The 17814-nt window shown below is 43.6% G+C and overlaps 1 protein-coding gene across 15 annotated transcripts in view; it reads left to right on the top strand.

The window, feature by feature from the left end:
• Positions 1-17814, top strand: part of LOC121589497 (peripheral plasma membrane protein CASK) — a 204708-nt gene that overhangs the window by 40421 nt on the left and 146473 nt on the right. For 13 of the 15 annotated variants that reach the window (XM_041908449.1, XM_041908444.1, XM_041908446.1 and 10 more), the window contains exons 4-12: positions 1721-1826; positions 5819-5896; positions 6624-6805; positions 8263-8331; positions 11968-12143; positions 12476-12598; positions 12682-12829; positions 14422-14600; positions 15170-15337. In XM_041908449.1, coding sequence (XP_041764383.1) covers positions 1721-1826; positions 5819-5896; positions 6624-6805; positions 8263-8331; positions 11968-12143; positions 12476-12598; positions 12682-12829; positions 14422-14600; positions 15170-15337 — 1229 coding nt within the window. The remainder of the gene's footprint in view (positions 1-1720; positions 1827-5818; positions 5897-6623; positions 6806-8262; positions 8332-11967; positions 12144-12475; positions 12599-12681; positions 12830-14421; positions 14601-15169; positions 15338-17814) is intronic. The other 2 variants (XM_041908459.1, XM_041908460.1) reach the window with 2 other exon arrangements.

Raw genomic sequence — 17814 nt, 5'->3', positions numbered from 1 at the left:
GGTTGGCTGCTACTACACGTTCTAATGAATGCAAAAGTTCTATCAGTATGTTGGTCATGTGCTTCACTCGAACACATGCACGGTACTATGGTGGCGGGCACAGTGTGTGCTTATCGTATGGGTTCAAAGAGGTATAATAAATAGTGTCAATAGGGTAGAGTTATCTTTCCTTGTAAGCGTTTCACTTGTTACACGGCCCCAGTGAACTAGTTGCGAATAACTAATGAAGGATGTGTGCTGTTAGAGTTGTAACTTGACAGTCATTTCAATCGGAATTTATTTAAACAGTTAATTTATGTTATCATAAAAAAATTACATCAAGCAAAGTGTAATGAAAGAGATCGATAGTTTCATAAGAACGATTATTTTAATGGATAGAATACTAATGGAATGATATTTTAATTTTTATCTAAATTATAAAAGATCCTATACACGAATAAGGAAATATTTTATTCCTTCACTGTAAAGCTGACTGTAGAGCTGGCTTCTATATTGCCATATATGCTTCCCTCACAATGCAAGAGGCTGTGCTAAGGGTTGCCTGCTTAGGAATTCATGCCAGCTTATATATGCAGATCTACGAGCGCGTCACTGAATTACATGCCATGATATTTTGGTAAAGTGTGGTCCCCATTTTTAGCATTTGCGTCTGGCGTGTATGTGCCTGACGCAGGGCATACGAGGGCGTATGTTGGCTTCGTAGGCCGCTGTGGAGTTGCTGATTTTTCAGAGCTTTTTGGCTTGTTGGTAGGCTTTGTCCTGCCGCCGGTGGTTGACGTTTGTTGCCGCTTCTGGTGCAGCTGCTGTTGCTCACTCTATTTAAACGGCCCGTGGGATTAGATCGCCGATCGAGAATCTAGTGGCCACGCCTCCTTCCCGTGGTCGAATTGCTGGAATGGAAATGAAGCAATTTTGAGCCCCGAGCCGTTGAACGGCATTTGATTATTTTGCCCGTGGTGCATACATTGTTTGTTAACGTATCAAACCTGTAGCTTGGTTTTTGTTTCAACTGGGCTAGCCTTTTTTCGATGATGGTGTAAAAAATAATTTCATTTTGATGGCGTGAATGCTAACGAGCAATTTGATTTATTTTACAAGAAGGGAAAATAGAAAATTGTTGCAAAATTTAATGCTTGCGGAAAAATCGAAAATCGTGTGTAGCTACAGGTTCAGCTTATGATCAAAAAAATAATGGAGAAAAAAACGAAAGGAATCAAGCTAAACTTTCATGGTGACGGTTATTCAATGTGACTTGCTTCTGACAAACCCTGCCAATGCTTTTTACTGCATAGCAAAAAGGCAGAGTATGGTACCGCTTTTAAATTCAGAATCTAAGTTGTATTTTTGCTTTTGCTTTTCAGTTGTTGTTTACCATCGACAAGATCAAAAGACTGTACAATCCAGCACAAACAAATCACAAGCTTCACAAATTTATTTGCAGAACCGACGCCAAACATGGCTGAAATTAAGGCTGTCTGATACTCTATCTGTTACATCCCTTTTTATCTTGTCGAGCAGAACAGCACCGCACAAAAGAGGCGATATGTTTGCGATGGTGGAATTCTCTGTTATCTTTATCTAAAATAGCTGGTTTTTCTTATTTACCGCTTCTGTGCTTAATTTTTCTGAAAATAACAAAAGTTTTTGTGCGTCGTTTTTCGTGGAAATCTTTGAACTGTGAAGACTTATGCTGCCTGTCTACTTTCCTCGTCCATTACAGATCTGAAGCGGGAGGCCACAATATGCCACATGCTGAAACATCCGCACATCGTGGAGCTGCTGGAAACGTACAGCTCGGAAGGAATGCTGTACATGGTGTTCGAGTAGTAAGTATGATGAATGTTATTCGCCCGTTGTGCAAATGGAACCCAAGGCGACGTGACGCAACTCCTGTGCGTTGGTTTCGTATCCTTGGCGATGCAGTATGTTTGAGTTGTAATAAATAGACACGCAAATGCTTTGCCATGTGCTCGGGGTGGGAGAGAATCCTGCATTTCTGGAGAATAGTCCACAAATGAGGGTATTAAAAGGTAAAGCTTCGCGATACTGCGGTGGAAGATGTTGGCTAAAGAATGGAATTTCCTGGAATATCTTGTTGCAGTTGATACGTGCTATTGTGAACGCAAATAAGTGCGTCGCTTTTTACTGCTTTTATCAAATATTTATTGTTACAAAATTGTCTGTTAGGCATACATTGTTATTGTAATCGATTTGTTATGATTATATGAGAAATGAAACATGTAAAAAACCATTTTATACTAAACATAAGCAGTTTGAAATCCCAAAGCTCTTTGTAATTGAAACTAGCCCACTGCAGCTTCAGGTTCGTTTCCTTGGAACTGGGCGTGCTTATTTTGGAAAGCCCCTTTATGGGCATATTTAATGCATCTTTTTTGTACGACGCTCATTCGTGCGTGATGATAAGCGCGAAGCATAAAGTAGAATTGGAAATAACCGTACGCAGGAACCCATTCCCGCCACTGATACGCATCTGGAATATTTTTCGATCTCTTGAAATGCCCTCCATTTTTTGGCACGCATCTAAATTTATGATTATGGATAAACATCAAGCTCTTCGGCCCCCGTGGTGGATCGCCAACCATGGCCGGATCGGCGCTGGGTACGACTTTTTCCGATCAATATTTTACGGATTCATTGCTTGTGGATGTCCTGTACCACTTTCATCACTTTTCGACTTTTGCTTCGTAAGAAGTGGTCTAGATACGATCGATTTAAACACTCACTGACCACGGGGGGCGGACAAGCGATGGAACAAGCGTGCGGAAATAAAGTGGACTTTTGGAGATGATTACCACTGGCATAATTTTCCGTCGAATCATCTTAAGTGGCCGGAGCCGGACAGTATTGGCCAGCGGACAGTTTGTTCGCTGACTAAGGATAAAAGATGTTACGAAGTCGTTGTACGCTGTAGAATGCAAACTTTTCCCCGTACAATGTAGGCGACTTGATTTGATGTTGATGGTTTCCTGGAAGCCGAAGGATGATGGTGCATTCACGCTGGTAGGTCGGATGCCTTTTCGATAGTTTGATGTTCAGGTCAGCAGTGCTTGGCTCAGCAGAGAAAATGGGAACGAGTGGGAGGAAAGTGTTTGCGCTTAAAGAAAGGATACGCCACAGAGAGCAGAAGCCTCGAAAGCTTTGAGCTCTGATCGAATTAGTGTAATTAGATTTTATTGAAAGGAAAGGGAGAGAAGGGTACCGCCCGGCGCTTGTGCCGGATAGGAGTGCGGAAGGAAATGGTTATCCTTTTTAGCTGCCCTTCTGCCCAAAAGCGATATTGAGCGACTAGAGCATGGTTGGTTTTGAGTCAAAGGAAACGGTGGGCAAAATACAGTCGGTGAGGGTTGATTGTTTGAGCAGGAATGTTTGCTTCCCCGCCTCTCCGGCTCGTGGTTGACACGACATTGAACCAAATGTGCTTGCCTGAAATAATGTGGTATAGATTTAACAGCAGGAAACAAAAGAGAAAAGAACAGATATAGCACCCATTGAAAATGCTCCGCAAATTTTGGTAGGTTTAGGTGGTTGGAATCGGCAGAAACGCAAGACAGGACGAAACTGAATTAAAACTATTTCAATAACAATATAAGTAGCTGCTATTGTGAGAGAAACTTTTGTCCTTTGCCCGTTTGCGAATATGTTGCGGTGGAAATTGTGCTCGTCGAAGTTTGGTTTGCTATTGGCGTAGAAGCGCGTAGAAGTGATACAAAGGGACACACTTCTATATTGTTTGCCGTACGATGTCTGAAATGTCGTTTCATTCGGTTTTTTTGCTGGTGGTATTGCTGGAGAACCATGTTTTGTATTATTTGTTTAGTATGAATCTCGTTCGAGCTGTGCATCTTTCAGAAGACAACTGTTTTTTTTGGAAGAAATGGCTCGTTTGAAGATATTTAAAACCTTGAAAACCATTCATTCAGGGTATAATTTGATTGAAAATACAAACAAAAATTACAAATTTCTTTGCAGAAAAATCCAGAATTTATCGAATGTTTTGTGTTAATTTTTTAAACAGGTTCGAAGCACAGCAATGGTGTATGAGTATGCACTGGAGTATGTACTGTAAAAACTGCAGATAAATGCTCATAGAAGTGATTTGTTCCAGCTTATTCCATATTTTATGCAAGCATTATATCAAACGCGGACTGAGGGTACTTTGCCGTCAAACGTATTGGTGTACATTAATACTCCATTTCATGTGCTGATTTCTGTGGTTCATTTGCACGCTCGTAAGGGGTTTCCACGCCTGATGGTCACGTACGGAAGTTGATTGCGTATAGGGCTCTCGAATGTTGGGGTGAAAATTTGCCAATATTTTTTTGTATCAATCGGAACCAATCAAAGAGGCCTTACTCTCTTTCATGGCGCTGTGTATAGGGTTTTTAAATTTACTATCGTTTCCCGTTCTTTGCGAGAATGCATAAATGGTAAAGGAAATGCCAGTGAATGGATTAGAAGAGCAATTTCTCCATCATGCTGAAATATTGGCTCGCCATTCTCTTTTGTATTTTTCGTTGTTGCTGTTGATGTCTAGTTTGTACGTTCGGTAGCTGTTCATTAATAAAGAGGATCGAATCGAACGAAACGATATAGCATCACGTTTCGGTAGGGATTATTAGTTAAACGACCACACGGCAGTATGGCCGAGCTGCGTCCCAGTAGGAAATTCGTTGATGGGATATTATCAAGAGCTGTAAAAAATGATTGAACGATAGCTTTTTTTATTTCAGCAGTATTGATGCTTGGTGCTGAATGGCAAACAGCATGGAAAAGAAGAATTGATGCTGGGGTTATTCCAATTGAGCGTTTGAAATGCCAAAATATTGCAGCAATTATAGAAATCTTGAGATTTGTTTCCTGATGTTTGTTTTTATTGGTTCGGTATGTTAATATTATTTTATGTTCTTTGGTTAATTTTCGTTGTTAAAATATGATGTAAAAAATATGCAGCATCGTGTTTCAAGTTGGTAATTGATGCATTCGTTAGAAAGCCTTCTGCTGTTGAAACGAGTCGATGAGTTTTAAATAAAGGGGTGCTAGGGTGATTGATTCTGTAAATCATTCTTGCTCAAACGCAGCCATAGGGTTGGCAGAACGTGCCGTTGTCGTTAATGTTTTCACAGCACTTTAGCGGTTCAATCACTCGGCTCAGCATTCAACAGAACACTTCAGCTCGGGCACCTCGGTTTATGCAGCACCCATCAGCGAAACCATCATATCGCAACGAGCGGCCAGCTCATGATGGACCAGTTCGCTTTTGTCATTATCATATTTTATCATGCTTAATTTCGTTACCGTGTCGTGCATTAGGCAGAGTTGACGTTAGTGATCGGCGTTAGAAATCAAGCTCGCGTTGGAAGCCAACGCGAGTGCTGCCCACCATCAACAACGGGCGGGTAAAAGACTTTCCCAGCGCAGTCTCAAGCGATATCAGTCTCCCGGGAAATGGAATGAAATATTTCGTGTTGTAGAACGATGGATTGATGAGTGTCGTTTTGGTGTGGTGTGCTTTTTCGCCCAGATTCTTATTTCCGGTCATAGCCACCCTACTAGAGCGGGTAGGGAGTGGTACGGACGTGCACAGTGTTTGATTACTCGGCCCACCGTGAAGCGTTTGCGCCACGTCACTATCGATGTCGACGTTTGTTTGCTTTGTCATCGAAGCTTCGGTAAACTTGATACAACGTTTTGCTTTTCTTTTCATTCTTGTTTCCCCCCGCTCTCGCCGTGGTTGTGCCGTGTGTCGTACAATACGCATACTCTTCAACGTCGCCCACACAAATCACATCGGACACAGCATGGAAGGATCAGACATTTGCTTTGAGGTGGTTCGTCGGGCCGTGGCAGGATTTGTGTACAGTGAGGCAGTAGCGTGGTAAGTAAAATGGTTCCGATCTATATTTTTTGCTATCTTACATTTTTGATAGCAGATAACAGATGTGGCCGTGCTGCGAGGGTAGAAAGGAGGGGAATTCTGTGTTTAATCATTTTCTTGTTGTTTGGTCGATAGAGTGCCAGTAGGATGCGAAGGAGTATCAATGTATCAATTTATCAATATGATTAGGGCGTGATAAAATAAATCGTGATATTAGATAAAACATTAATGGATTATTTGAGATGGTCTGATGCTGAGCAGAAACCCAAAAAAAAAAAATGGATCGATGTTTATATCGATTGAATATAGAGAGGTTGAAGATAATCGTAGGATAATTGAAACAGGATCTAGAAAAGTTTCCTTCTCAATCGAATCGAATTAACACATACATACACGATATATGAGCCGGTTTGTACAAAAGGTTTGGGAGGAAGATTTTTCCTCGAAATAGTTAGCCCTTAATCTAATATCAGTGCTTTAGTTTGATTGTTCAGTGGATGCGTACACGCATCGATGATTCCATTGTTTATCATGTGTAAATAATTGAATTTTTGCGTGAATCATCTAGCAACGCCAGTGCCTAACGGTGCCGTAAATCGCTCGTTCGGTCGATAATTTTCTCTGATCTGATTGAAGTCATGCGTTTGCTAATCGCGTTTTTTTTTTCTCTGTGCACTTCCGCCTTGCGGGCTGGTCGTGCGCGGGACGTAAATTGCATTCATTTCAGTCACTATTTGCGGCAAATTTTGGAGGCGTTACGGTACTGTCACGAGAACGACATCATTCATCGGGATGTACGGCCCGCCTGTGCCCTGTTGGCAACGGCAGACAACTCGGCACCTGTCAAACTCGGTGGATTCGGTTCGGCTGTTCAGCTTCCCAGTGGACGCGATTCGGTGGAGACGCATGGTAAGTTTGATTGGGATGATATTTAATGCGTTATCGGTGGTAAGACTTATATGAGAACTGGATGAATAATATGTTTATTGATACTTAAAGAACTGAATGAAGCTTCGATTTTTCTAGAGTGTTTGGTACATCCGCTGTAGAAGAATGTAAAATGTTAAAGATCATTAAATGAATTAAAGTGCATATGCTTAATGAATTCAAGATTATGAATTAAAGATATAAATAAGTTATTAACTTGTTTATTCGCTTAACTATTTATTCAATTATCTTTGAAAAATTGTATTCACTTGTATGTGACAATCTGTTGCGTAAATAACAAAGGTTATGGCTTAAAACTTTTGCATAAATGGAGGCGCATGGTGGTTTGTTTGACTGATAATTTCCAAACTAAAGGATTGAAACATTTCAACATACTTACTATTTATGATCATGATTACCATTCGAATTATTTTCAATTTTAAACCATTTCAATAATCAGAGTATAGAATTGAAGCCAGTGTAAGCATGCCGTGTATCAGCCAAGGAAAAGTCGCAACAAAGGTATATCTGATACCGAGCCTTACTATTACCAGTGATGGACAGTGTCGAAAGATAATTAATTGGAAGCTTCACGCACTGATTTAATAAGGCCCAAGCGGTAAATTAATGATATTTTTTTCTTCATGGGAAAATGTTCTGTTCGGTTTGTGCGGCTTGCTGAAAGGGCACAACTCTTCGCTCTGTGGCTATCCTATTGGCGAGAGGCTCAATGATGTAAAAAAAGGCCATCGTCAAACCGGTATCGGATAACATTGAGTGATATGTGCTTGAATGGGAACGCCGAAAGCTGTTGTTTGATTTAGGTTGCGAAAGCCATGTCCCAACCTAAGAGTGATTTTGACTGTTTAAATTAGTTATCCTTCTTCGTCGGAATGGTAGTTTCAAGGGATTGTATTGTTTTAGCAAAAGAAAAATTAGAAAAAGCCTTTACCAAAAACCTACCAGGTTTACTATACGTAGTTTCTGTAAAACTTATCCTTCACTACTGGCGAAAAAAACGAATTCTGTTGCTACCTGTCCCATTGTGAGTTATTATACCTCACTCTTTTAATAGTGTTTTTTAGCGCAGGACTTTGCAGTCTGTTGGTGATAACGCAAACCAAGTGGGTGTGTGCTGCATTGTTTTAACTAACAACATTCCTCCTCCTTTCCCACGACAGGACACGGGTCTACAATTTGTTTTCACTCATGCACTCAATCTCTTTCTCTTTCTCTCTTTCTCTTTCTTCCGCATCTTTTCATCTACATTCTTTTTTCGGTCAACATGTTTGCTTTTGCAAACACAAACAAACACTGACGCACACACTCGCACACATAAACCCACAAACATATGCACAACCCTTGTGCCAACCATGGCGTGTGTGTGTGTGTGGGAGTGTGGGGGGAAACCGGAAAAATGGTCGGAACGATGATTGTAGAAAGACTCGACCCCCATCGTTCGTTTTTGAGTCCGAGAGGAAAGCTCTACCTGAAAACAGATAGCGAGGGTAAGCAGCAAGCACAGCACCATCCCAACAGTGTGTGTTCGTTTGTTTTTGTTTATCACCCTTCTTCTTTGCAACACTTCATTGGTGTGCATTTATCTTTAACTATGGTTGATTTTTTGTCTGCTGTTGTGTTCATTTCCATACCCATTTACTCTCGACGCTGTTGTTTCGGTTTCTCTCATCTCACACGGACGTTGTCTGTTATCTGTTTCACATCAATCTGCTTGAAAACGGTTGCGTTTCTCTTTTTTTTTTGTTCTCACACACGTACACATTTGTGATTGTTCTTGCCTTTTGTATCGTTGTGAGGTTTATGGTGTATTCTTGGGGCATCTTTGCTCGCATCATTTTCTTTTATTTTATTTCGCTGGAGTTGTTTTCGGTGTCGTTAATAATAGTGAAAACCGGACAAACGGATCGCAATCGGTAACAGACAGACGGTAGTTAATGTTTTATGTTTGCCCTCTCTTATAAGTATTTAATTGCAGAAAAGGTATTGTAAAAATAATAGTTTGGCATACATAACTGCTCCATGTTTCATACACACATCATTGGTTTAGTAAAATGTTGCATTCGGTTGATTGCCTATGTGTGTAAATAGTTCGATTCCACGTGACGTTGAATGAATATTTTGTGCTTATCTGAATTGATTTTTCATTCACTTGCACTGTGCACAGATTCAAAACCTTATCCACTGATGACGGAAAATAAATACGAAACTGGTTTCTAACGAACCGGTTTTCCACTGTTTGCTTTGCGACGTTTTACGAAGGACAATAACTTTTGTGCAGTTGAATGGAAAGTTTTTGGGGGTAGGTGAGCTATGAAGCTGTTTCTCGTTTTCCATCGTCCCGGGGTGCCGATTAAAAGCGTATTCATGCTCCGAAAGCTTACGGAAGATGTAGGCGTGTAAAGTGAAGCAAGAAAGTCAAGCTGCTGTCTCCCATGCGCCCATTCATCTGTTCAACCCCGCCTCTACTCTAAGTTTTCGATCAAAGCGAAAAGAACATGCGGTTTATTGGAGTGGCAAATCATTTCCAGCTGCTTCTGCCGTCTGACGGACCGTGCACACCCTTACACACACACTCACAAACACTTAGGGTTACTACTTTCGGTACGATTTGGGATATTTGCATAAAATGAGAAAAGTTTTACTTTAACTTAAACCGCTAAACGCCGCTCCGTACCTTTCGAAGGCAGCAATCTTGAATGTTGAACCCGGCGCTGCAGGTCCTGTGACGCGTTAAGCATTGTTTCCTGGTTTCGTTGAATAAACTGTGAAATGGGTGATAAATTATTGAACCAAAAGAAACCATTATTGCTCCATAAAATATGCGTCTGCCGAATTGTTTTGTGTTTAGTATAAGCCGTTTCTATTGTGTGTTGTTTTGAGAGCGCTCGTCTCTGTTAAATTAGTTTTCAAGCGATGAGAAACTGTTATTCATAGGACATTCAATATTAAGCGGTAAGAAGGTGACAAGCAAGTCCGTGTAGAATGAACAGGCACCATTAAAAAATCATACCTACCCCCGCACTGGTCGGAAACACTTGAGTGTCCGGTTGGAATTTGCCAAAGGTATAGCACGCCAAACTTTTTGTGGTATTCCAATTTGTCGAAGTTTGCCCGGGTGAGTTTATCCTACGTAAATACTCTTGTAAAACCATACGGTGTTGAAACCGGTAGACGGCAAACTGTCGGCCAAAGTTTGGACGATACTTAACGAAACCAACAGTTTGTTGTTGAAATATTTAGCCAGTGAAGCACCACGAGTGTGTCGCAAGCTGTGTAATGGTTCCCGCAACGCGTAGGAAAAAGGTAACCGTAATGTAATGCTGTGGGTGGTGGTGCGACTGTTGAAGAGGGTTTGAATAAAGTCCGTTGAGTTTGCGTGGGCGTGTGTGTGTGAGTGTGTGTGTTTTTCTGCTAATAATAGCTAAACGTCAAGCTCAGCTGGTCCTATGCCTTATGCACATGGGCATTTGGATTGGTCCGCAATAGGAATGGCGAGGATAGGGGACAGCAGAAGTATGTCCGTTTAGCGGCGAATGTAATAAACTGCTCGGCAAGCTTTCGAAAAGGGATCGTATGCGGTGCTGGTGTGAAGAAAATCTCACTTTCCTCCGACGAATATCCAAAGCCCGGAACCAACACTTGGCCGGCTTGCGTGAAAGTTTCTGTACGGTTTAGTTTTAGGGATTTTCTCTGAATTATCGAAATACAAGGTCCTGTCCGGCAAGTTTGGAAGATAAATTAGGAACTTTCTGTTTCTGTTTCTGATAGAAACGGGATTTGAATGTTGGGGTTTTTTGACCGACAAATTGAGTTTATGTGTAGACGGATGTTAAAAACTCCCAAAATAGAGCTAGTGGTTTTTCCAGATTGCATGGCTATCAAGAGAATGTTAAACATGTGTTCAGGCGGGTAAGAACTGAGAGTGTGAAGCGTTACGCTGATTTTTTGGCTATCCGTCCGTGGCAAATATGTGAGTCGAATCGAGATCTTGGAGCCATTCCGTATCAGCCTGATTGATAAAGTAATTGCTTAGGAATGATGACGTTCGTACGTCTGATATCACACAAGGATAGCGACCCATACGCTGACACAATATGATAACAATCCGTATCCTAAGCTTATCCTTACCCTGCTAAAGGTGTCCCGATGGTCTTATAATCCTACCCATGGCCACCGTTCAGTAACGACCGGTGTGTGTCCATCGAAACACGTTTACGGAATTCCAAATCACTTTCAATTTGTCAGACACGGGGGTCTGGAATCTGGTTGGGGTCGGAGAATGTCCCGTGTTCGCACACAAGCACGGTTCAGCAGTGGTTAGGTATTTTGGCAGTGGGGTAGTGATTTGGTAGATAGCTTTTCCGGCTAACCGAACCAAACCGATCTCGAAGGTTTTATTGAATTGAAGGCAAGCTATCGCTTTTAGCGATCTTCCGCCCAGATGGTCAGATAGGCGAAAATGATAGGTCTAGTGAGGATGAAAAATCTACCCGCTGCTGGATAAAAAAGTAACTAAAATGGATGTGTTTTGGGATGTGTTTTCCGAAATGATTGACGCATGACTGATTGCATTAGCGTGCCGATCGAAGCACATTCAGATGTAAATGCAAACGCTTCAGCATGCGCATACCGTACGGTACAAAAGAATGGTTTGTTACGAGATAAAAGTGTTACAGCAAGGACACGGCACATTACAAAAATATGCACTGTAGGTAGATTTGATTATGCATCATGCAAACAATTGCTTTTGCCGCGGAACTGTATTTTACTTTCACTTTCACTTTGCCCAAGTCGCTGTAACTGATACAAAAAGTATTTCTAGCAGCACTCACTCGAAAGTGGCTTTTTACGACGAGTCTACGGATTCCACATAAACCATGGAATCAACGTAAAAGTTCGAACGCACCTGGCAAAACATAATAGTACAAGCTAGCAAATGCTTTCTCTCGCTGTCTTCACTGTTTCTTCGGTTTCTTACGTCAACAAGCTTAACGCCAAACTATTTTGTTATATTTATCCATCACCGCTTCATCGAAGGGCTGCACAACCGGCACACAAGTATAACCAAATATCTGTTCTCATTTCTTTTCTCTACATTTGACGGCACGCGCGACGACATACAGGACGAGTCGGCTGCCCGCACTACATGGCCCCAGAGGTAGTAGCCCGACGGGTGTACGGTAAACCGTGTGACGTGTGGGGCGCTGGCGTGATGCTCCACGTCCTGTTATCCGGTCGTTTACCTTTCCACGGATCCGGCAAGCGGCTGCAGGATGCCATCGCACGCGGTCGTGTCACGGTAAGTATGTGTATGTGTGTACGTCTGGCTGGAAGCTGCTTTCGCTGCTACTTCCGTCCTGAATGACACGAATGGCACGTTATCGAATCGATGTCAATCGATCCGAAGGATGCATCCCAGGGCGAAGATTTGAAGCATTCCGAGCACTGCTGCCCTTAAGGTGCTATTTGTGTACTGTGTGAAAGAATGCAATACAGCATGCACTATCTGTGTGCTTGCGCGCGCGTGTGTGAATGTGTATGTCCTTTGCGCGGTTGTGCCATCGACGCGCCGTAAGGAATGGAATCATAACGTAGACAACGTGTCTGCCGCGCTCTCTACCATTGTTACAGCTCGACACCCCGGAATGGAAACATATATCGAGCAATGCGAAGGATCTCGTTCTAAAGATGCTTGCGCCCAATCCCATCAGTCGGCCGACCATAACGGAAGTGCTGGATCATCCTTGGATACGGGTAAGGCGGGCGGGGGCTGTCTAGCTGGAGCTCGTTCCTCACATTGTGATGGTTTTGTTTCCCTTTTTTTTCGTTCGTTTTAGGATCGCGACAAACTGCAACGCATTCATCTGGGCGATACGGTTGAGGAGTTGAAGCGGTACAATGCACGCCGTAAGCTGAAAGCTGCCGTGCAAACGGTGGCGGGTGGCGTTGCGATGGATCCCCTCTGCTGTGCGGATACCGACTCAAGTGAGTTAATGCGAACTGCTATTGAGAAATAGTTGATTTTTTTTATCGTTTTATCGAATTACTTAAATTTCGTTTCAACAGTTTGCATAGACGTAACCGAACGAATGACCCTTTAAAGGTAGCACGAACCATGCTGGATCGTGCTGAATTGTTTAAAGCTCGCTTGAGCTTTGACTGCGGCATCGTTCTCGCTTATTATTAGCATAAAAGCATAATGTGCCAGTTCGCCGAATGCGAAAGTTTGCACTCTACAGGCCACAGGACTAACGAGTAATTAAAATGCAATTGAACCTGTTTTTTTTTTGCCACCGTTGCGGTATTTTCTGTTTTTCTGCTACGTAAAGGAGGCAACAATGCACGGACGAAAGAGGCGTGACATAAACCAGTAATCTGGCGAAGGAATGGGAGGCTATCGTCACGTCCTGAGCTGGAAAAAGGCGAAAGAAAGAAGTAGTTGAAGGCAAAGCAATATCTGCACTTGCTTTGATGCTTGCTCCACGATGCTGGCTGGCAAACCCACTTTAATGGGATCCGCTGTGTGTTAGGAACGTTTCTTTTTCTTTGCCTTTTTGTATGTGTATGTGTGTGGCGTGCTTGGAGAAACATCAGCAACATGCTTCGGTGTAGCGCCGGAATCATCTCCACCAAGCCATTGGAGCCGAAGTCTTTTTTTAATGTTATTGAAATTGCCTGCTTTAGTTACCGGCTGGCGGTGATGGAGATGAGATGAGAACGTGTGGGGCTGTCCTGTGCGACATCGGTTCGTGACGTGGCTAAACGCCGCGAGATGACTTGTTGCATACGCTGCTGCTTTGCAATGTTGCGAGAGTGGTAATGTTCAGTGCACAGTGCTAAAATTTTATGCTCGCAGAGCTTGGTACGTGTTAGCTGGGAGGAATATAACTGTAGCTGTGGAGGAAAGTGAGGTTCACGGGCCTGATCGCAGAAGATAACCTCTGTCTGATCTCGGTTGCGAGATGGTCGTTTTATTGCTGACGACAACAGGATGCCTGGTGTTCGATGGGTATCGTGTTAGAATATGTTGAAATGATGCCATTTTATAGTGGAAGGGTTTACAGCAAGGAACACGTATATGGATAATAAAATAAGGGGTTACGATTATATTTTTATGGTACCGAAATGGTTGACAGTCCCTGGGCGCAATTGAATGGAGCATTACGAATACTCCAATCACCAATAATTACTATGCAAAACTCCTTAGTATTACCGGGTACTAGTGTCAAAGGAAAGACAACAAATGGAGTGGTACCGTTTGTTGATTTTTTTTAATTGCGTACATGCTTAAAGAACTTTTTTTATCATGTTTTAGTAGTCTTCTATTCATGAATATCCTTCATTTAGTCTTCTTTTGGTGCGTGGTCTACTCCCGCAATCAGAGAGTGCCACAATCGCGCACCCTCTTACTAATTCCGCTGTTCTTCATGCTTATGGTTTTGTCTCTCTTTTTTCTTCTCGTTTTTCTTCCTTCACCCACTTTTTGCGCCCGCCTCCCTCCATGCTGCTCCATCCCTTCAACCATAATTACCCCTTGCGCCGACAAAATGGGGTCACTGCGACGACGGGCCTTACAGTGGCGATTGGCGCTGCATCGGAAAGCCTCAACGAGTGGGCCGACGAGGAGGCCGGCCTGGAGGCGATCCAGAAAATTCTTGACTCATTAGACGATATCATTGCTTTACAAGATGCGAACTGCGATCCAGATATGCTGGCCGGTATGCTGCGCGACGTCAAGCTGCACGAATTGCTGCAGGTAATCGAAGTGTTTTCCTTCCGCATGGACCCTCCATGTATGCGTGTTTCTCTGTGTTGGTGTGAGTGTGTGTGTTCGAAGACGCGTAGAATAGTAGTTTGCCACTCGTCTGTTTGAGGACGATGAAGCGCTTCACTCCACGCGGTATCGAATTGGTTTTGTGTCGCCGGAGATGAATAAAAACAAAGTGCTCCTTGTCCACCGGTAGAGGACCGACCAAGCGATACCGCATGCCTCCTGACGATACGTTTCGTTGATTTTCATTCTAACTTTTACTTCTTTTTTCTCTTTTTTCTTGTTTTCGTTCTCTGGTTTCCTTTTCCCCTTTTCGAATTTGTTTGACCATCATCATCGCGTTGTTCGGCTTGCTCACCGCAACACATACGACACCTGTAAACACCACACTGCCTTTCCCATTCAACAACATGGCATTCTCATACCGATCGCTTCCAATACACTCACACAAAACACGTCGAAACTGTGTGACATGAATTCGACCAAATCACCACACACACGCACCACATAATTGCATTGCCATACTCGGACGTTTTCGGGGATGGCTGGAGCAGTTGTTCGATAGAATCAGTAGTTCGGTTATCAATCCATCACGGGCCCCACCGGGAGACGCCATCAGCCGCTGTCGGGATGCGATCGATGTCATCTCATCCACCGCGGGACACAAGTACGTGCGCGAAAAGTCGGAGCTTATCAACCTGCTCGGATCACCACACATTCAGGTAGGTTGAGTGCGAACGATAGAATGGAAGCAGCCCTGTACGGATCCTCCCCTCCCATTCGTCACACCGCGGACCGCGGGTCTCCATGCGTCATATTTTTCACGTTCTGTTTCCGCTACCGATGCTTAAGTTGCGTGCAATTTTGTTTGCTGCATTTATTTACACCCTTCCCCTGTTGCATAGTATACACGGCAGCACATAGAAGTGCTTGCAATTTTCCCGTCAGGCGTCACCAGTGTCGGTGGCGAGAATCGGTGGGTTTGTGGTCGTGCTAAGGGTGGTTTTATGTACCCGGACCCGTGTACGCCCAGTCCCGTGTACGCCCGGTCCCGTCAGTTCGCTGTTGCATTTCGCGCAGGCGCGTTAGTATCCTGAAAGCGCGCCTACCCACGGTCGGGACGGGAACCATCGCTGCAGAGCTTTTGCTTTTGTACGAAAAGCTTGCAGCGAAAGCTTCTTCCCCACGGTTTTCGCCGCTACGAAGCAGTGGGCACTGAAATAGTCAACTCGTGCTGTGGCGCACTTTCCCATACGATTGTGCAAATTTTCATCGATTCTTCCCGTGTTTCCTTCCCATGAAAGCTACCATACTGATGCTTTCCCCCATCCCCCTCCCTGTGCACTCTCTCTCTCACTCGATGTCGATCCAAAACAAATGTTCATTTTTCATGGCTTCTTGCGCTTATGTTGTGTTATTTCGTGCCTAATTTTTTATACTTTTGATTTTCTTCCTTTCGTTTGATCCTTCTTCCGCCCCGGTTTACCAGTGCCATCGTGTCGTACGCGCGTATGGCAGGCCACCGTGAGGGGTTTTGCTGCGGATGATGTTTAATTAAATTTTTCTAATTATATCATCCTGTTTCTGGGTGGAAGTGGAAATAATCCCTGTGCGTGTTGAACTGTGTGTGTGGGGGTGGGTGTGGGTCCTGTAGATTCCTTCATTTTGGAAGTCTGCGGCGCAGTGCCTTTTGTTGACATTGTTTTTTGTGAAAATATGAAAACAAAATGCACCGAACGCGGGACCGGGAAACAAATTCGACAGAAAATCCCTCTTTTGCTCTAATCCCTAAAGTTATTGCGGCGGGGGTTTGCAGATAAATCAGGGATCAGTTGTTTTGGGGCCGCGTATGCATATCCGCTGCGCGGAAAGGTACGAAGACAGAGCAAACAAACGATGAAACACAAAACCGAAAACTTTCTCGCTACATTGTCCGCCTTTTTAAAGTGGCTCCTGTACACGTCAACCGGCCGGCCACCATTGGAATCGCATCAATTCTAAACTGTCTGTTGCTTAAAGCGCGGTTTTTAACTTTTTAATGAGAAGCGTGTCAAGCAGCATGATTAAAAGTGACTGCACATAGCATTCGTCGATGGGATTTTTTTTATTTATTTTGGCGCGTGGGAGAAAACCGAAAGCGCTGCCAAATTAGAAACGAAATGTGTCTACGTTCCACAAAGTCAATAAAACTGGTAGCACCTCAGGCCGGTTTCGGGGTTGGGTTGTAACATCCTCCGGTGTGCGTTCTAAATAATTAGAGAAATGCATTTCCCTTGCTTTGCACGTAAAGAGACAACAGCAAGGAAAATAAAAATAGCAGGGCAGCAGATTGCAAACACAGATATTAAAAGGAAACATGCAATTAAATTGGATATCTTTTGCTTGTTTGCTTTCTAATGCTTGTAAGAGATACTAATGAAAAACGTCAAGCGAAAGAGGACTCGAGCGTTGCAAACTCTTTTCGTTTCTGTCTAATCCAAAAAAAACTTACTCCTATTAGAGCAACATCATTCGTGCCGGGGAGATTTGAATGCAAAATCAGTTGCTTTCCATCGGGAAAGGCCTGTGTTCGATACATCCGGTAAACGGTAAACCGATACCTACTTGTGCAGCGCATGAAACGAGCACGATTCCGGTCACACGGTCTTGCTTGATGCTTAACCGATAAGTACCAATGCCAATGCCAGATGGCACCAATGTGTGGCACAGCAGGACGGGAGCAGAAAAATCGTTTGACTGGATTTTCTTTTCCAAATCTAGCTGCTCGGGGGAGCTGCCGTAGCTAGAGTCGATTTTTCATGCCCTTGTGCCGGTGGTAGGTAATGGTGGTGTCACCTTTCCCGTTCCCGAAGAAGGTCAACGAGCGCACGGAATAGAGAGTGTATAGTCGCTGTATGTGAGTGTATGAGTGTGCGTGGGGCAGGTTTTATAGGGCTACCCCTTGTCACCGCCAGGAAGCACCAGGTGTGCAACAGCTGAGCCGCAAGCCCTAGTTTGCTGCGAAGAACACTCGCACACGTATGCGCAAGCAAAAGGGACACGGTCAGCTCGGGTTGCGGTGCTATTTGCTTTGCGTATTTCTTCTGCACTGCCCCAGTTGGTGTGAGGTTTTTGGAGAGCTCGTGCCCCCGCTCCTTCGAACAAAACCGCTGCAAAACTCTGGTCAGACGATGGCAAAGTTAAAACCGATTGTTTCCAG

The sequence above is a fragment of the Anopheles merus genome, chromosome 2R, assembly GCF_017562075.2.
Source record: "Anopheles merus strain MAF chromosome 2R, AmerM5.1, whole genome shotgun sequence".
In the NCBI taxonomy this organism is placed as follows: Eukaryota; Metazoa; Arthropoda; class Insecta; order Diptera; family Culicidae; genus Anopheles; species Anopheles merus.
The sequence above is the reverse complement of the archived record's forward strand: the minus strand, read 5'-3'. Positions and strand labels throughout refer to the sequence as shown.